This window comes from Falco cherrug, chromosome 6 (assembly GCF_023634085.1).
Source record: "Falco cherrug isolate bFalChe1 chromosome 6, bFalChe1.pri, whole genome shotgun sequence".
NCBI classification, from domain to species: Eukaryota; Metazoa; Chordata; class Aves; order Falconiformes; family Falconidae; genus Falco; species Falco cherrug.
The window spans coordinates 89,680,322-89,700,877 of record NC_073702.1 but is presented as its reverse complement, the minus strand read 5'-3'; the positions used below and the strand labels follow the sequence as shown (position 1 = coordinate 89,700,877).

The 20,556-nt window shown below is 44.8% G+C and overlaps 1 protein-coding gene across 1 annotated transcript; it reads left to right on the top strand.

Annotated features, from left to right (window-relative positions):
- Positions 1-306: 306 nt before the first annotated feature.
- On the top strand, positions 307-20,556 carry UGP2 (UDP-glucose pyrophosphorylase 2). The gene is made up of 10 exons (XM_055713168.1): positions 307-572; positions 6,210-6,337; positions 6,887-6,994; positions 13,595-13,780; positions 15,202-15,335; positions 15,998-16,295; positions 17,360-17,557; positions 17,742-17,984; positions 18,450-18,554; positions 19,457-20,556. Exons 1-10 carry the CDS (start codon positions 554-556, stop codon positions 19,562-19,564), a joined length of 1,527 nt encoding a protein of 508 aa, XP_055569143.1. The 5' UTR covers positions 307-553; the 3' UTR covers positions 19,565-20,556.

Sequence of the window (20,556 nt, the reverse complement as noted above, 5' to 3'; positions counted from 1 at the left end):
CATCTCCCCCCCCGCCTCCCCTGGGGCGGCCGGAGGGGCCTCTCGCCGCCCCTCCCGCCGCCTGCCGGCCCTCCCGCCGCCTGAGGAGAGGCGGGCCCGCCCTCAGGCCTAACGGCCGCACAGCGCGCCCCAGGCGGCGGTGCCGGCCCGGCCTGTGCCCGGTCCGGCGGCGGGGAGGAGCCGTGCAGGGCGCCCCGGCGGGGCGGGCGTGCGGCCCAGCCGGGCGGGGAGGGGAGAGGAGAGGAGGAGGAGGAGGAGGAGGAGGGTTGGGGGTGGTGAAACCTGGGGCGCGGCGGATCCGCCTCTTTCATTGATGAAATTTAAATTCCTGGGGGTTTGCCTGCCGCCCGCCGGCCCGGGAGGCACCGCTGGGCTGAGGGGCCAGGCGCGGCGGGCGGGCAGCTCCCAGGGGCCGGGGCCGCCGCTCGCTGCCGCCGCGCAGCCGCTCCGCCGGGCCTCGCTCCGCAGGGGCGCGGGGAGGCGGCCCCCAGCCCCGCGCTCCAGCCGCGCCGCGTCTGTACGCGCAAAGTGTGTGTTTTATTAAGCAGCCAAAATGTCGTCCTTTGCGAAAGGTAAGCTTGACGTGCGTTCTAGAATTGTATTTTTTCCCCTTCAGATGTGCGTACGCTCCGCTTGTGTGTGTACGCGCTGCCTTTTTTATGATCCCCCCGTTTTCCCTCTCCCCGGCGCAGCGGTGGGTGCAGGCGCCCCGCCGGCACCCGAGGCGCAGTGTGCCGGGGCTCCCAGCGCGCTCCCGGGGCCCCCACCGCGCTCCCGGGGCTCGGCTGCCGGCCGCACGGGGGAACCGGGGAAACCGGGCGGCTGTAGCGCCGGGGCTTCTCCCCACGGCTGGAGGGATCCAGGCGGGATCTGGAGTCTACAGGGCGATCCTGTAAGCGCAGATCTCCCCTCTCCGCTAAAGCCGTCTGTTGAAGTTGGGGGAGGAAGAGCGCTGAGGTCGAACGTCTTCACTTTTTTTCAGAGTCTTGAGTGTATTTTGGCGTTTTCCGATGCCGGTGGGCTCCCGCCGCTTTCCTTTACTCTCCGCATGTGTGAGCGTATGCGTACGTGGTCTGAGTTTCAGATTCCTTTATTGCAAAACAGGGAACCAGCCCACAAGAGGTCATTTTGGGAAGAAAAACGACTTTGGTGCATTGCCGTGGCAATTTTCTTTCTCTCCTATCCGGTATTCCTAATGGTGCGTGTGTGTGTGTGTGTGTGTGTGCTTTTTGTAATGAAATCCGTGTCTGTAGGTTTCCTCAGTGTAAATCCCTGCAGGCCTATCGACAAACGTGATGCTGCCTGTAGGAAGAACACGAATAGGTCTTTCGCTGTGTCAACTTGGACGTTGCAGGCAACCGAGGGCCTTGGCGGGCTTTGGGAAAGCCTGCCGCTCATCCCGTGGATGTGTAGGACTGCACAACACTTGCTGTGTAAATGCATCAGCTGTCTGCAAATGCCCTGTGGCACCTGGGCGAAATGCAGAGAGCTGAAGGAGGGAAGTATTACAGCCATGCTGCTCGGCAGGCTGCTCTGAAAGTTGCCTAGATAATCCCCTTCTTGCTGTGAAAATACTTACAAAAATACATTCAGAATTGTTCTTTTCAAATGGTATTGGCTTACCTCAGCCTTCTGCTGAAGGTAGCCATCTTGCATGCAAGTGATATTGTTTATGAAACTGAAAGCTGAAGAAACCTATGTAAAGATCATAACCAGTTTTTAAAATATTACCAAAGATTTGACGATCCTAAAAGCTTTTAAAAAATTGTCTGTCATTTAAAGTACTCTTATCACGCCGATCATACTAAAACATGTTGCCAGTGTCAAGTGATACTTTTAGCATGAGGATCAGCTGTTCAGACTGAGAAACCCAGCTGTGTCTGACCATAACACCTGAACTCCTGGTGCATGCAGCTGGCAAGAACGGCTTCCTAGGTTGCAAACTTGTGCGTTGGCACAGGCTGACATGCTCATTCGTTCCACTAAGGAGAGAGCGAGCGCAGAGGTTTCACTTCATGTATGCTTCAGTCCAATGTATGTTGACAGATTTTGCCTCTAGTAGTAGGAAGAGAAAAACGTTCCTAAAGGCTGAGTGGGTATGTTCCATTTTAGAAATCAAACGAAGTAATATTTATTAGCGTTGCACATTATAGTATAGGTATTTAAAGAGTGGGTTTTGTGCTCGTCAGGGATAAAAATTGCCTTGAACTTTCCGCGGAGTTGGTGGAAGTTGAGGCATTCAGCCTGTACCCTCAGCACAGAGTTCAAGGATGGAGTGTTTAAAGTTCAGCTGCATGCTTTTAACTTACTGGCTACCCTTCTAGATTTTTATGCAAGTAGTCTGGCTCCAAGGGGATCTGAATAACTTTCTGCTGTAGGTCTTTCTGTATACTTACTGGGATTGTGAAGGTAGCTGCAGTTCATAACCCTTAGCCCAAAAGATTTCCATTTTTTTCATGAGAGAGGGGACTTCTTGCTTGACTTGTCCCATGACTCCCTCCTGTACTGGGTCCTTATGTACCGAGTACCAAGGCAGTGAAGCTGTCTTCTGAGTGAATTAATGAACCAAACTAATAGATCTTAACACATTAACTGCTTTTAATGTGGAATAAGAGGAGGGATGGCCAGAAAGGAAGCACATGGAAGTCCCTGCGTAAGGGTCACTGCTCTTCTGTTCTCATGCAGTTTTCCTGAGGGCTTCTGTCTCTTATTTTGATTCTGATAGTGTACGAAGACTTTTTTATTAATCTGATTTGTCATATTTTGGTTTTTTGTATGTTTGTTATAAAGTTATGTATCATAAACCTGCAAGTACTCTGCCCTATGCTGTAGTTCATGCTGCGAGGGCAGGGGGCACGTTAGCAGTGAAAGCAGAGCACAAAAGCATGCTAGAAATAACAGTGGGGGCAGGAGGGCTTGAGTGAAAATCTCCACGCGTCAGACACCACTGCAAACTCCATTAAAGAGTTGTCCTTTCTCCGCTACTTAAGGAAGTACTTTCTATGGATGACATTAAAGTAAGATATCCTGGGTGGTCATTTTTGCAAAGCAGAGTGTTTTCTGAAACGTAGCTGTTTAGTCATGCGCTTCTGTTCTGTGCTAATTTCCTGCGTGGGCCGGTTCCCCAAGAGTCTTCCACTACCTTATCCCACCCTTTTCTTCCTTCAGATGTGCATTCAAGAATACTGGTCCCATAAAAGTGGACTTAGGCTGGAATCTGAGGCGCTGGTTGCAAAACAGCTTGGAAGAGGCATTTCTTTTTAAAAAATAATTTGGGAGTTTATGGCTGCACAAACCATGGAAATCTCTTCCTGCAATTATCCAACACCCCTGCCTCTCATGTGATTTTTAGAGGCACAATAACTGCTTTTCATTATAGCCTTTGGAAATTTTACTTGCCTGTAGGAAATAACTGCTTTCAGATACATGGTCACGCTGGCCTTTCTACTTCCTCATTGCTGCTAGGGGAACAGGGAAATCAACCTTCACCCGGGCTGTTAAATTTAACAGCAGCTCATGTTAAAGGGCTGCAGTTGTCTTTCTGCTGGTGGTAGGCTGACGTGCATAAATACCAGCTTCTTCCCAAAACCCCCGAGGGGCAGCAACTTGGGAACAACCAGTACAGAGTTTGTTGGTTTGGAGTGGATGCAGTGATGCTGCTGCTGTTGTCTGGCTTTGGGGAGCCTTTAGAGAGTGCTGTAGGTCCCCGACCAGTCCGAATCCTGGTGGACGTCTCTTAAGAGAAATGCTTAAAAGCCTCTGCCTTGCAGTGGCATGTTAAAAGCAGACAATCTTTTGAGTTGTTATTTCCCTTGGCTGCTTAGTAACAGTATCCAAATTCTTAGGTATGCAGAATAGATGCTTTTCCTGCACCAGGCAAACACATGTTTTTATGGACTCCAGCCATGTCCTTCCTTTCCCCAAAATAGTAATAGTGCTAATAGCACTAATAATGCTCTCCTTGAGCAACCATGCCCTGGCATGTTGAATCTCGATGAGACCGAGTGGTTGCAGCAGTTGTTAAATGGTCGATGTGAAGCCTAAATATTCTGTGTTGCCAATGCAAGATGCAGCTGACAGCACTGATGGCTTAGGCGGTCTGCGTTTTGGTAAGAAATGTCCCATCTAGCTGGCTGGTCTGTGTGCTTGACACTTGGCGTTTGGAAAAAGCAACAGGTTTGCTTTGCTTCTCTGCGAGGACATTGGTGATCACATGTGTTTAGCATTTGCTCATTAAGTTGTGGAGAATTTATAGTATTATTTAAAAAAAACCCCACAAACTAGGACATTATCATGCATTTACTTTTATGGTGCCTTTTTCTTTTGATTTGTTTGTGATGTTACTTAAATTTCTAAATGCTTTTATCTGGTACATACAAGTCTTTGGGCTGATAGGAGCAAACAAGATTTTCCTACTTCCATGGCAGCCTGGGAAAGTGCCTAGCTGGCGCTGCCTTCCTCAGCCCCGGCGTTTCCACGGCACGAATGAAGGTCTCTGTTGAATACTTGGTATTTGCAGAGTTTCTTCTGAAACACGTTGCATCATATGGGGAGGTTCAGCTGTTTTACAGGCTGATGAACTGTGAGAAATGGCCACTGTTGTTGCTGTAACAGAAGTCCTGTATTACAACATGTTGCAGGGAGGATTGCAAACATATGAAAGTAGCTCCTAGCAGTTGTTTCTCTGGAAGTTTAAACAGTGTTTTGGTATGCATCCACCCAGAATGTGCGAATGATAAGACCGTACGTGTAGCAGTTCGGTAGGGAAGTATTAAGCTGGTATAGACCTCCTCCTTTTTCTGTAGGAGGAGGCGCTTCCTAATGAAGAGCTGTCTGTGTTTTTACATATTTGACCTGGAAAGATACGCCTAACAGGCTTTCAACCGTTATCTGCTTTTACTACTAAATGAAGCATTTGATTAAAAAAGAGAACCTATTGTTCACTGTACTGTTCATCTTGAGCTGGCGTTCCCCGTGTTGCACCACACACAGTATGTGCACTGCAGCACTTGCCTTTTTTTTTTTTTTTTTTTTTTTTTTTTTTTCCCCTCCCCTACCTGCAAAACAGTGCAGTCAGGAAAATGGCTTCTGTGGGCTTCAAAGCAAGGATTAGATACTGTCACTGAGTCTGAGGCTGTGGAATACTTTGCTTAAAAAAAAAAATTGTATTAAAATGCACTGCCATTGGCTTTCTTAGACATTCTCAATAGAATAGCCTTTTAGTGCGTGTTCTAAATAAGTAAACTTCAAACGCAGGTTCCTCTTCTAACAGTATTTTCTGGCAGCATTGCTCTGTTCACTTGCAAAGTTTCCTCCTGTCCCTTTTTGCACTAGTATTCAGAGTGTTTCTAAAATCCAGCTATATTTGGCAGTACATCACTCTCTGTGTTAAGAGAAATGATTACTCAAGGGATTTGGCAGAAATTAAATTAACTGAGGTCTTTAGAGAACATACTCAGAATGTCTTTTGAGAACACGCTCCCTTCAAGTGCTTTCTGCTGGAGAATAAAGTCATGTTATCTCCCGTTTCTTCCTGCGATGTGGACTTTACTGTGTAGAACATTTGTGTATTTACTCTTTTTCACATTTATGGAGCTTATCACTTTCAAAAGCAAAACAAATGCTGAAGTGATAGACAGACTAATTTTCTAGGTTGCTTAGTAACTGAAATGCATGCTGTAGTGTGAAAATACTCATGTGATAAAGTAAGGGAATATTTACTGGAACAAACTAAAAATTGTGTGAAAAAGCACTGTATAAATAATGAAAACATATGTTTTTATTTGCTTGTGTGAACAGAAGGATACCCTCAATCACAATGTTCTACATAAAAGAAATTTTTTAGTGAGAAGCTTTTTCACACTTCTACTTGCTAAAGTATGTTGATGCGGTAGGATATGAATTCTTTGGCCCTCTAGCAAAAAAGCATCCTGCTGTGGATTTTTGGACACTTCTTGAGATGTATCGTTGGTTTGGGGTTTTTTGAGTTTTGAGAGAAGGGTAGTTGTGCTTTGGCCCCAGTTTAAGGTCTCTTCTCCCAAGTCACCAAGAATAAAAACTTAAGGTTCCTGGAGTGCTAGCACAGTAATAAAATGAGACTAGATTATAGGAGTTTATTAGTTTTTAGAAGAAAATTGAAGACTATTTGTAGTCTAAATAAGCTAGGTTTCTTCTTTTTCCTTTAACCCCTGTGTTTATTTTTATTTAAGATTTCAGCAAAGCAATGTCTCAAGCTGGCTCGTCACAGTTTCAGGAAGTCATTCGACAAGAGCTGGAGTATTCAATGAAAGTAGAACTTGATAAGATACTTGCAACTGCAACTTCAAATGAGCTAGAGGTAAGGAGCATGATGTTTGACTCGATCAGAGCATGAGAAGTTAGATGCAGGAAACTGAGGCAAATACTATACAGGGAAACAAATCACAGAATACCATGATCTTTATTTTTAGGATGTGCTCTGATCCTGTGTGGAAGAGTAGCCTGGATACAATGTCAGTAGGAGACTTTCAGTTCCATATAAACTGGGTGACAAGAGTTATTATGAAGTGTTTAATCATCTTTAGTTATTAAAGGTTTTATGTAATCTTTAATGGATTACAGAAGGGGAGGGTAAAGCTGTTACCATAAAGACTGGGCCAAATTCTGATGGTTGTGGTTTTGACTATAAAGACTTGTCTTTTAGGTATCCGAGTTGGTTTTGCACCTTTGAGCTTTTAGTGGAAATGGGCTTTTGGTGCCTTTTAGAATTTTACTTAAATTTTAGCGTGTCAGTGCTGATAAAATTACTCTTGTGAATAGACTGTACATCAAGTCTGTAGAAATGTGTCTGTGATTGAATAGGCATGCATTAAACGTCAGCCTTAACTAATGCATTTCTTCTTGGTAGCACACTAAAAAGGACCTGGAAGGATTTAAGAAGCTATTTCATAGATTCCTGCAAGAAAAGGGACCATCTGTGGACTGGGGGAAGATTCAGAGACCTCCAGAGGATTCGGTAAGTTCCAATGAAGCGACAGCTTGGAAGGAACATAGAACTGATAATTGCTGCTTGTAGTAAATGATGTAGTTGCCCACAGAATGGATATCTGTGCCATGGTTTCATAAAATCACGTAGGACAGCACTTTGGGTTCTAACTGGAAAAAAATTATTTATTGACACATATGTTGTAGTGTTCCTCAGCATTGTGTCAGGTTCTTAACATATGTGTCAGGTTCTTTGGTGGTGTTTTGTTAGCTGCCTTTGAGCAGGGCAGCAAAGTGGGACAGATTCCATCTTACCATTTGGTACCTTCTCTGGAGTCCACGGTAGCTTGTGTTAGAGGGGAGGGAGGGCCCTTGTTGTTCCCATTTCCCTCCTGCCTGTGAAAGAAGGTTGCGTGTCTCAGATGAGACTGTTTTCCGCAATCCGTTCCGCTGAATAATTTGAAATGGACATATGGCAAGTGGGCTGTGTTGCATAGCTCATTTAGCAACTTCTGTAACCTGCAGCAGCTCAGTAAAAACGAGGGATCTGAGTAGTTGACTGAGGGGGGGCTGAGGGGGCGTAATTTTCATCTAATGTCATCTATGTTGTTGTAACTTATAACCTGCCACTTGAGCTGCTGCTGAAAAAGCGCTGAATATTTTTTTCAGCACTGTTTAGTACTGAAATAAATACTTGCTATTAAACCTAACCTCATTCTATTGATTCATCTGTGGCCTTAGGCTGTCTTTTGACTCTTGTGTATCTAACGGTGTAGTTGTGGTACGAATTCTTGCATTTCCCAGTGTAGTGATCTTGGCATATTGCAGGACTTCTGTGTCCTCACACGTTTGTGGTTCCTGTTAGCCTCTCTGTGGTGATTCAATCGAGGCTCTGTTTCCAACTGAAAGGCAGGCTGTCCAGTTACTTCCAGAACAGATGCAGTGCTGCTCTCTAAAGCGTTGGAAGAATGATGCTGTTTTAGAGCAAGTCTAGGGTTTTTCCAAGGTTGAGTGTTTTCTTTTAACTTCAAAAACATGTGATGTCTCTCTCTTCTGTACTGTAACACTGAATGAAGTGTTGCTTTGGGGATAAAAATCTACCTTCAGTAAAGAGGCCGGGGGAGAAACTGGAGTTCTAGATAACATGACTTATAAGGAAGGCTGAAGAAAAGGGGATTGCTTTTAGTCTAGAGGGGGTGAGACTCTGGGGAGTGATAAGCCTGTTAAATATGTAAAAAGGTAGTTGGAACAATGAAAGAAATAACCTGTTCCCTGTGTCAAGATAAAGCCTGGGATTAAATGACAGCAATTTGATGCGACTGAATGGGCTGCTTTGTGGAGAGGGAGAGCTATTGTCTGTTTTTAAAGTTTTGCACGCCTGCAATGGAAAAACTTTCAAGTTCTGTAAAGGACTGAAAATTACCGGGTAGGACATCAGGAGCAAATGTCAAATGGGAGGATTATGGTAAGACACTGAAAGAGACCGATGGGAGATTCCCAGGCATGGCAGGGTGCTTAAAAGAGAACTTTGACAAAGGTCTAACTTAAGGTCACAGAGGGTGGGAAGGGGTGGGCAAGATCAGAATGAGTATCGCTCGGCTTCCTTATGGCCCTGCCTGCCTGGTTCTTGAATGTGCCCCTTAGCCATGTTGCAGCTTTTACAGAGAGAGAGAAAGTGAGAATCCTGCAAAATCAAGTCACTTTGGGTCAGGTGAGATGCATGCATCATTTTAAATGAAATTTTGCTTCCTAGCATGAACTCCAAATAAATAATCGCACTTGGTAAATGTCACAAAAGCAAGCTAGGGAAAAATAACCACAAACTAACTTCCTTCCATGCCTTCTTTACTTCATAGTAAGTATCTCTTTCTTTAGGATTACTTGGATGATACTTAAGGCTTCCTTATCTGACCGGAGGTGGGTTGAGGATGCTCAAAAACTGAGAGCAAGCTCAACTTCATTTTTCTTTTCTTTTTTTTCCTTACCATAAGAGTTCCATCTCCCTACCCTTCTCAAACACTGCTTGTATTCATCCTGCTTCCACCTCCTTTAATATGTCAGTCATGTAGAGGACGTACTGTGGAAAGCGAAATGTCTTACATGAAACCCTTTTCAAGTGACCTGCAGGGCAACTTCTCCCAAATTATTCTTTGCTGAGGGGTATGACTTGTGGAATTACTAGATATAAGTTGATGTCCTGAAGACCAGAATTACTAGTCTAGCTAGTATAGGTGAAAACAGTATGAGCTTTTAGAGGGTGTAAGAGTGATCATTTTAGAAGAGCTTCAGAATAAAGACTGCAGTACTGAGTTCTTTGGGACAAGTATCCATCTGTGAGTATACACAGATTGAGTGCTTCAGTTCTAGTTGGTTTTTTTTTCCTAGCTATAAAACCTCACAGTGCACTCCCCTCCTGGTCTTGTTAGACCAGCACAGAGGTTGGTACACACAAGACTTGTTGGGAAAGTTGGTAATCTTGGAACTGATTTATAACTGCCTGTATGGACGACCTTGTTTTACGAGGAGGTGGTGATGGAGGTGGGGTGCTCAGCTGCTTTTGAGAATCCCACACTACAAGGATCATAGCCTAGAAAACATTGACTTCCTCTCCCCGGTGTGAATTTATTTGCCTGTGATTGTTTTGGAGAATTGGTTTGCTGCTTGATCAGTCCAAAGCACTGAGAATTCTGGCAAGTGTAATCTTCAGCTGGTACCTAGCAGAGTTCAAAGGATCTGTCTAGGTATATATGTGTGTGTGTATGTATATACATACAGACATATGTGTGTGTGTATGTATCTATAAATAAAATAAAAACACTCAAATGTGCCAAAGCGTGGGGTCGTTGAGGTGGTTTGGTTTTTTTTATTAACAGCTTAACAAGTTCATTAATAGTTTATTGCATTTATAGGCTTTGTCTTTTAATTTTCTATTTTACGTAAGCTACTTCTGACTTTCAGATTAGGTTGGAAAGGTGTTTCAGGCTTTTGCCCAGTGCCATGGGAGTGTGCTATGCAGGAACAGAATTTCTGATCAGACTTCTTTGGGTCTTCTAACGTGTTATCCGCTGTACTTGTTCTTTGAATGTAACTTTCTGTTCTTCCCTGAAGCATTTACTGACAAGTAAAGGCTCCTGTGAGTACACTGAAACAGAAATTATTGTTCTGTAATACTCCTTCATTTTTCTCTCCAATGGGAGATGTCATCACTGACCTCCGTGTTTTCAGTGCAACAGCTAATACCAATGGCCAACAACTTGTAAGCTCCAGACTCCAATATCAGAAGATTGAACCCATTTCGTGCCGTATTGGTAAACCTCTGTCTTGTTTTTTCCTTCCTGATGCTTTGCTTCCATACGTCCAAAGGCTTACAGCGATACCTAGCATAGTTAGGACCGTTACGGTTACAGTTTTCAGAGAAGGTATACTTAGTCAGAGTGCCGGTTAACAAAGAGAGGTGGTAAAGCATGTAGACACGGCAAGTGTAATTTAACCCTGTTGATGTAGATTGCAGTGATCTGTTTGTTTGAATTGGAAGCAATAGCAACACCCTGCTGGGAGGCCTCAGAGAGAACCAAAGTGATCAAGTTAACCTCGGAACAGCAATACAAAACCTCATCTAGGAAGTGAAGAGAGCATCCAAAACAACGCGAGTTGTGAGAGGAGCTTGCTTGTTGGAAGGTTTTTTCCCCCAGTGGCCTGATTCTTGTCTGCAGCTCAGGTTGTCATCGCAGTGAACTGCATCGTGAAGGAAAGAAATGAATGTCACGCTCTTCCTCAAGAGCAAAATGTCTTCCTAACCTTCAACTCCGGAAACAGCTTTTCAGGGTTCACTTGGTGCCGTTTCTAAAACCGTCCGTTGGTGCTGAGTCTTTCCTTGTTGTTCTGTAAGTACAAACTGACTAATATGGGTGTATTCCTTCCCAGTCTACCCACGATGACAGCCCTGATGCTCACTTTGTCTGTCTCTGACAAACGCTTGCAAACCTCCTTGCAGTAGGAGTATGCTTCTGAAATCTGTTAGTCAAACTCCCAACGTTGCCTCATGCAAACTGTTCTGAAAAGTCACTTCTGTGACATTGTCTGCAAAACCAGAAGCAGTGAGATATGTCATCTCAGAAGAATTCCAAACGACAGTTTTGAGATGTGTCTCAAATGAGTAACGCTGTAGTCATGCATCTGTAAGGCACATCACCCCTGCCTGTTTCTGTTCCTGAAGTATTTCCCCATCAGCACGCACTTGTCAAGTCCACTGCTCCAAACCCTTAGAGCGAGGTTTGATTTTTATTACTGCGGAGCACTTCTTCACGCTGGTATGTACGCTCATAGGTGATGAGGCGATTCTGGATATTAGTGCCTACACGTGACTGGAACTGCTAGACGGTAGCGCTGGCATCCAGCAGTCCTGATGCTGCAACAATCCTGCTCAGATTTGAGATCTTGACATGTGTTATTCTCTGAATGAAGGACCCTTCAAGACCCAGGGCTTCGTTGCCAAGTTGTCATTTCCAGTGCCTCTGCCAGAAAAAACTGAAATATTTAGCAAGGCTGAGTTACAAGTTTTGTGTTGTAGCTGAACATCCACTGGACAAAGTCCTCGATGGAGGGCCTGGATGGAACCATTTAACTTCATCAGGATTTCACTCTGAGCTTTCTGCATAAGCTAGTTTCAGGCATGATAGTGAAGGCATGAAAAGGTAGTTGGCACTTCAGCAGAAGCAACTGATTTTGAGGCAGCCTGGCCCTGACTGAGTGGCAGACTGTTGTCTTTTTGGAGAGCCGTATTTTGAGTGATGCAAGAAGAACACAGCGAGACTTGAAAGTTGAAATCATTTTTTGGCTGTTCAGACTGTCTGAACATTGTGGGTGTGACTCGCATCTGGCCCAGCTGAAGCTCAAACCTGAATGTTTTAAATCTGTTTGCAGTCTAATACAGAGCATTACTGACCTTGGAGTGGATGGGAAGCAGTAAATCTCTTGAATACATCTCTGTAGATCCTGCTGGTAGTGAATTGTTCATTAAGCTTTCTGATGTACCTTCAGCACGTTAAAATCAGTGTTTATCACCTCTTTGTTAATGAGAAGAATGGTGGTTGTTCAAGGTGCCTGCCCAGCCTGAACACAATCTCTATTGCTGACAAAACACAGCAAGATTCTGCTTTTTGCACGGTTCTGTTCCTGAAATGTTCTAGGAACTTCAGAAGTTCCTGCGTATGTCCTGTGTGAAATGGCAGTGATTGCGCTATTGCCTGAGCCATGCTAACTGCACATGGAGCGATCTTATCTTTAAATATATACCGTAAGCTTTCCGGATCCTGTAAGGCAGAATTTCCCTAATGTGAGGGATCTGCTCTAATCTACTGCCTGTGGCATACCGGAATGCTGGAGTTGCGCAAACTCTGCTCTCTACCCCCGCACATCTGAGTAAGAAATATGACTCTTGTTCCAGTGTAGTGTGAATTTCCATTTGAACCTCAGCCTGACTTGCCCAAAGCAAACACATTTCTGGAAACTACTCTGTACGTATTTGTTTTTGGAAATCAGCTGTGGATCTTACACACCCCTTATCTGAACGAAAATCATTTTCCTGCTGCTAGAATACACACAGCACTGAAACACCAAGGCTTTTCTTGAAAAGAAAATCTCTAGAAGGACAGGCTAAAGGATAACTGTATTGATTTTGCTCTAACAGTTTTCACATGACTCTTGCATTGTTACCTTTGTTTCTTTGATTTGGGTGCTCTGGATGAGGGGACAAGCAATGCCTAATGCAAGGCATGCTGTCATTACAAACCTGATTTTGCTCTCCATCACTAGCCCCTAGTGCAGCCCATGCTCTGTTTGCAAACCTGTAGGGTGTAGCTGTCAGCAAGGTGGAAGACTTCTGCAAGGCTTAATGTGAGCTGGATGAACACATCCTGAAAATTGTGGGATAAGAACTAGGAGCTTTCTTCCACTTTGTAGCACATTATTGGGAGAGAGGAATTATTAAATTGGACTAGTAGTTGGAATAAAAATTGGTTTAGACTGAGCCAAAGAACCAACCTTTTGCCAAGAATGTTGCCTCTGATAACCTCAGAGCAAAATATATATACATTAAAAAATAATAATCTGCTGCAAGTTTAAGCTGCTTAGGGGGGGAAAAAGTTTCGTGTCCTGCATGCAGGGCCTGTGTCCTTAAACTGGGGCCTGACTGAAGGAGGTCACCTTACTGGGGAGGAGCGCTGGGTGGCTCACAAGGAGACCCCCTCTCCTTCAGCAGGGTGAGAGGAGAGAGTCGTGGTAAGTGATGTAACTGGCCTGACTTCTTCGTTAACTGCCTTCACCATTGAGTCAGTTCCCCCTGCCTGGAGGAGCAGAGACAGCTCTTCGTCTGGATGGAGCCGATTGTGACTGGTGTCACAAAGTCTATAGAAATTCTCAAGAAAAGAGGTTATTGTAGTAACAAATTCAGTTATTTGTATTGTAACAAATCAGATTACTGTAGACTCAGTTCTGCAAATGTTCTTTAGTGTCATAAATCACATAAATAAGCGTGGGTGCTATTGCCAAATCTTGAGTTTTGAAGATTTGTAAGAGAAAGCAATTCCCTTCCAAATATCTGACTGCTGGGGTTTTTTGTTTGTTTTTACAGATCCAGCCCTATGAGAAGATAAAGGCCAGAGGGCTGCCCGATAACATCGCTTCTGTCTTGAACAAGCTGGTTGTTGTGAAACTAAATGGTGGCTTGGGCACAAGCATGGGTTGTAAAGGCCCCAAAAGTCTTATCGGGGTGCGGAACGAGAACACCTTCTTGGATCTGACGGTTCAGCAGATTGAGGTAACTTCTGATGGGCTTTTCTTTCTATGCTGGAGGAAGCACCCTGAGCCTCTCCTGTGTGACCCTTTCGGAGACATCACAGTGGAGACTTGCCAAAAGGAAGAAGAGAGGGAAGGCAGGTCTGGAGTGGAGAATTTGGAAAGAATAGGCATGAAAGGGTTGAAGCAATTGGTGGTCCACTCCACACGTTAGCACAAGTGTAATCCAGCCTGTGCACACCAACCCGGACGGTGGTGATGGTGTCCAGAAACACGAGCAATCAAATTGGAGCTGGCATGGCACGGCTAACTCCTGGGCTCGTCTCTGAACTCCTCCAGCTGCAAGTTTAAGTTTAGATTTTTAAAAGCTTTTTTAACGTGCATTAGAACAAAGTCCTTCCGAGCAGCTCCAAGCTCCTTGTCAAATTAAAACTCATGCTGGAAGTGATTGCTGGCATTTTCTGCTGAAGAAAAAAAAGTAAAATAAAATAACAGCTGCTGGTGTTGAGAGAGGACATTTCAGCTGATGTTTTTAATGCAGAATATTTCTCTTACAGCATATAATTAAGATGGTCATCAGAGTAGGAAATTGGGTGTGCCTGTTCCAGAGTTTCTGGAGCTCCAACAATTTTTGCCTCAGTGTGGGGGCTGTTTGGAGTGACTCTGCCCTATCTGTTAGACAGTTCTATAGCAGACTGAAATTTCTATCCACCTAATGCAGTCCTAATCCTTTGGTGTTGCGGGCGCTTTCTCAGAAGTGTCACTGTGGAAGTCTCAAACTCCACCAGAGGGTAACAATCCCAGACACTCCACAGTGGATGAGGATGATCTGATGCACAAAGCTTAGAACTCACTGAAATATCTTTTGATTTCTGCACTCGATTTGTCGTGGAATGCCATCGTGTTTTCTGATTTTTGCCTGTGCTCTGCTGTGCACATGGGCTTTTGTGTATTTCAGCTCCATTCTATAGATTCTCGAATTATTAACGTGGTGACATGTCATTTGTTATGTATTCCTGGGACTATAGTCCATTTCACAGCCTGCCAAGGCGGCTCGAAAGTGCTTACCAGAGAAGGTTTTCAAACTTCACCCTGACAGCCTTCAGTAATTTGAAGGAAAACATGCCTTTTGGCATCAACAGTAGGCTAAAATTTAAAATAATTATTTTGTGGTGTCATGCTTTTCAAATTTTCAGTCTTGATGCAGATTTAATAATGATTAATTATACATTAATTAATGTGGACCGTATCTTTACTACTTACAGGGATTTGTTTTCCTTTACCTATTTATTGTCTTTTCTCTCAACATAAGCACATCTCTCTTCTATCTCAGCATTTATTATTTCCAGTCATTTTTATCTAATGTCTTTCTCCCAGATCTTTAGGTGTTGGGAGTTAAAGCTAATAATACATGCTGAATTTACCGTTTCTTTCCCATCTCAGCATTTAAACAAATCCTACAACACCGATGTTCCTCTTGTTCTCATGAATTCTTTCAACACTGATGATGACACAAAGAAAATCTTGCAGAAATACAGTCACAGCCGTGTGAAGATATATACTTTTAATCAAAGCAGGTATCAAGCCACTTCTCCACTTGGGGTGAAAGGAAAAACTAGCTTGCATTTCTCCATATTCCAGTGCTGTGAGGTTTTAGTTGGAGACACTGAGGTAGCAACAGTGTCTTCTGTACCCATGTTCAGTCTCTGTTTTGGGGCTCTTTGAAAGACCGAAACATCAAGGTGTTAAGCAGGGTCAAGGGCAATGTATTAGAACTGGGGAGAGGGGGGCGTGTGGGATGCAGTTTCTAAGAAATGTGTGAATAATGGTGTGCTGGGTGCTGGCCACTTCATTCCTGAACTTGCCTTTGGGGTCCCTGGGCTCGGGAGGGCGGGAGAACGTGGGCTTCCTTACCAAGAACAGACTGAGTGGTTCATGATGTCCGAGGCACGCTTGGCATGCTCCGAACCTGCCTGTCCGAGGAAAGCTGGTTTACAGCATGGTCCGAGAGCTATGGCTGTACATCCTTCACTGAGAGATTGCATGCTGTAGCTTCCCAGCAGTAGCTCAGTATGTAGATGGGTCTTTCAATTCAGGGAATTTATGCCCGTCTAGGAGGCATTACTTCCAAAAGCTGTGTGAAAAAGCACGTGCAGTTGCACCTTTACTATTGTATTGTGTTTTTCTTTTTGCTAGTCCAGCACTAGTGAGGACTTAACACAACCCATTGTCTTCCCAGGTATCCTAGGATTAACAAGGAAACTCTGCTTCCGATAGCCAAGGACGTGTCTTACTCAGGAGAGAATACGGAGTGCTGGTACCCCCCGGGCCATGGAGATATCTATGCCAGTTTCTATAACTCTGGTCTGCTGGATAACCTTATCGGAGAGGGGAAGGAGTACATTTTCGTGTCCAATATAGATAACTTGGGTGCCACTGTGGACCTTTACATTCTTAACCACCTTATGAACCCACCCAATGGAAAACGCTGTGAATTTGTCATGGAAGTCACCAACAAAACGAGGGCGGATGTGAAGGTAAAGAGGGAGACAGTTGTGTGAGTCTGTCTGAATGTCTGGCGTGCTGGTGGGGATCTCGGCTTCTTGTATGTCTGAATTCAAGCATGGAGGAGAGACTTTAAATCTTCCCATAGCTATTTTAGGCACCTTTAACATATCAGCTGTGATCTAATCAGAGATGCACAAAATCAGTGAGTTTCTGAAGTTCTGATTCATGGAACAAACTGGATCTAGGTTCTGGGCAACCGCAGAGGACAGCCTGGGCTTGACTGATGCCTGAAAACACCAGTGATTTCCGCAGGGTGCGGGTCACAGCCCCCATAGCTCCTCCAGCCTGTCACAGAGGAGTTTGAGGATAGCAGAAGCAGAGCACTGCGGGCTGGGATGCAGCGATTGTGTATCTGCTGCCTGAACACTGCGCAGGCTGCTTGCCGCGCTGCCGAGGTGTGCGCTGCCCGCGGCGCTTGGCACGGCTGCCACCCTGCTCCTGCCCCACCCGCCCCCCTTCGTTCAAAGTCCAGGTCTGACAGCTTGTCAGGTATTTATGGCACTTACCAAATACTTCTGGCATGCAGTGATTTGTGCCGTAACTGTACTTTGCCTCTGCTCTTTTAAATGTGAGGATGGGGAAGGAGACACCATTTTTCTCTGTATTCATTAGATATTAAGGTCTTACAAAGCCACCAAAATGCACGGTGGGAATACAGTTCAGGTTACTGAAGTACTGCTTGTTTCTCCTGTAAGTGCCACAAGTACAAAACTATAAGATTTAATTTAGATTTTGCTCTGTAACCTAGCAAAGTACTGCTGAAGGTGATTTTTGACCACAGCAGCACTTGCAAAAGATTCTCAACTTTCATTAAAAGAATTAACTGTCTTAGAGTACTGAAACACGATCGTTCAACGGTTCTGACTGTACTGCAAACATGCTCTATAATTAGTAACCTGGTAGCTGAACACAAGCAACGTGTTTTCACTGCGGTTCAACTTTAAATGCCAACAAAACAGCGCGTCCGGGTGAGGGAGGGTTTCTCTGGCATTTCATGAACAGGACTTAAAACTGCTGCTTTCGACCCTTGCAGGGTGGCACGCTTACACAATATGAAAACAAGCTGAGGCTCGTGGAGATAGCTCAGGTCCCAAAAGCACACGTGGATGAATTCAAGTCTGTGTCAAAATTCAAAATATTCAACACCAATAACTTGTGGATTGCTCTGTCTGCAATTAAAAGGCTGCAAGAGAAAAACGCTATCGATATGGAGATCATCGTTAACCCAAAGGTAATCAGCTAGGAAGGTTTTAGAGGAAACGGACTCAAAAGAGCGTTTGTTTCTAGGTAACTAGACAGGGACTGCTGCCTTCAAAAAGGAGCCAGCCTGTCTGTAAATGCAGAGCGCTGACTTACGCTCTAGTTCGGAGCGCCCTTACCTGCTGGTTGTGTTCATGTTGAGTTTTCTCTTCCAGACTCTGGATGGAGGCTTGAATGTTATCCAGTTGGAGACGGCAGTTGGTGCTGCTATTAAGAGTTTTGAGAACTCTCTGGGGATAAACGTACCTCGTAGTCGTTTTCTGCCTGTTAAGACGACGTCGGATCTCTTGCTTGTGATGTCCAATTTGTATAGCCTTAATGCTGGATCTCTAACCATGAGCGAGAAGCGTGAATTTCCAACAGTGCCTCTTGTGAAACTGGGAAGTTCTTTCACAAAGGTAAACTCCTATAATTATAGTTTGGTTTTACCTCTTTGAATAAAAAAGCAGTCCATAGCAATAAATAAGTTAAAGTGAGGTTTATCTGCCTCTGCCCATCTGGGAATTCCCTTTTGCTCCCAGTAAATAACTACTAGGCTGTTAGAATAAAACTACGTAATGTGCATGATGTCATACTGCTGTTGGGTGCTCTTTTACCCCGTTGCTTGAGGAAACAGCAGGTGAATGGGGTTGTGTGCGTGCTCTGGAGCTCACCCAGCTTTGGCAGGATACTGCCCTTGCTGCTTCTCGTAGTTACTGCTGAAAGAAATGACAATGCCACGTTGCTTTCAAAGTAGCAACTCGTATTAAGTCAGATGTAGCTTCCTGAAAGGTCCCTGAAAGGAGTTTTCAGGAAGCTCCCACACTTGTCTTTAATCCACAGGTGGATTTTAAACTGTCTCTATTCTTTCCTCTCTCCAAAAGGTTCAAGATTACCTGCGGAGGTTTGAAAGTATTCCAGATATGCTGGAGCTGGATCATCTCACTGTTTCAGGTGATGTTACATTTGGGAAGAATGTTTCATTAAAGGTGAGTGTGTAATTAGGATGCTCCTGCAGTAAACATGACCGATCTCTGCTCCCTGGTAACGGATGCTCCCCGAGCTCCTGGAGGCACTCCTAGGGATTTAGCCGGCCCCAGGGTCGTGGGGGCCAAGGCTGAGGAGCGACCCTTCCGAAGGAGCGCTGGGTGTTCCTGCGGTAGCTGCCTCTGTACGGTCCCAGGGAGAGATGAGGTTTCTCTGCGAGCCTTGCGAACACCACAGACCACACGGCGCTGTTCAGAACAACGCTTACACCCCCATCCTTCAGCTGTACAGCACCTGCCACCTCCCCTCCCAGGCCGGCCTTGCAGCCACAAGCCCCTTCCCGTCAGCTGGGGGTCCTCGATTTATTAGTAAATGCTGAGGCTGAGCAAGTTAGCTTCTCTCCAGTTCTTACTTGAGCTCAAGAACAACATTTTCGTGGCCCTGTTAATAGTCGAGGGCAGGTAGCTGCTCACACGGATCAGTGCCAGGGTGGCTGCAGCAGCCAGGCTTACGCACAGGTCTCTGTGCCCAGCTGCGATGGCGAGCTGTGCCACGCTGTGCCACGCCGGTGCAGGGAACATTTTCCCACCTTTAAAAGCAAGCAGACACTGTAAGAATGCTTACAGCAAGTGTGTGTCTTCGCATAAGGCATCAGCTCTGCTTGTAAACTGATAGTATCTACTATGCTGGTGATTATACTGTTTCCAGTATTGCTTGTTTAAAACCTTTGTTGTGGGGGGAAAAAAGAAGTCTATGCAGAAACAATGCAACTAAACGCATCCAGGATCCGGCTCCGTTACAGCTGACACCGAACTGGTCCTCCAGACAACGCTGCTCTCCCTCATCCCAAGTCAGCAGGTCATAGAAAGTCTCTCAACACTTGTTTTCTTTCCTGTAACTCCAGGGAACAGTTATCATCATTGCAAATCACGGTGACAGGATCGACATCCCAGCTGGAGCTCTACTAGAGAACAAAATCGTGTCCGGCAACCTTCGGATCCTGGACCACTGAGTCGGCGTGAGGGCACGGTCAGTGCTGTAGGCGGCTGTGCTACCCCAGCCCCGTAATGGAAGACCCTTTTAAGCATTAGAAATATAAGTACACAGAGGGCCTATGCTTCGTCATCTTCACAGTACCCTGCAGTATTAATTTAAAAATTAATTTCTCTTGCTTATCTTGTTAAGCAGACACATAGCGCAATGGATGTGCGTAAGTAATGCTTCAGTCCTTAAAGAGATTCTGTAACTCAGTTAATATAACCTTGAAGTGCAATACTGTTTGTCTTGCGGTAAGATGGACAGATCTTCTTTGATAAGAAGTTAAGAGGCTTGCCTCTAACATTTAGTAGTTTTGAATTGCTTGTAACTGCAGAAATAAAGCTGTGAAGCAATACATGCGGGACAGCACGGTTAGCTACTCATGTGGCTTTTTATGAAGGCACAGTTGAAAACCAAAAGTTTCATTACTGCTAAATGGGCTGTTAAAACCCCTGTATTTCATGTGCTCACAACTCTCCCGATCTATAGCCCTCGTGAACCCCCCTGGACTACAGTGGGATGGCCTGTCCCAGTTGTACATCAAGACACGGGGGTAAGGCTGCCAGTACCTCCATTTCCATATTGTGAGAGCGGGAATCGTTGGTGTTCCAGACTCGCCCAAAGAATCTAATACTTGAGAAAAATGCCTCAGTATCCACGTGTGGTGTTTGCTTTTTCACATCCCATTTAAGACTGGATCTCCTGTTAATATCTTAATCCTTGATCTGCCCCCTTTTTTCAATAAATGGATCACGTTGACTACACCCGTGTTCATATTGTCACAGCCATGTATGTTAATTTATCTTCTCCTGAGTAATTTCTAAATTTGTACAGGAATCGAAATCCCTGTCCTGATCACTATTGATTTCTTAATGTTTTTCTTGTATTTACATGCAGACAACTTTATTTTATAAGCTTAGTATAACACTGGTATGTATCATTAAAGAAGTTGGTCTTTAAAAACAA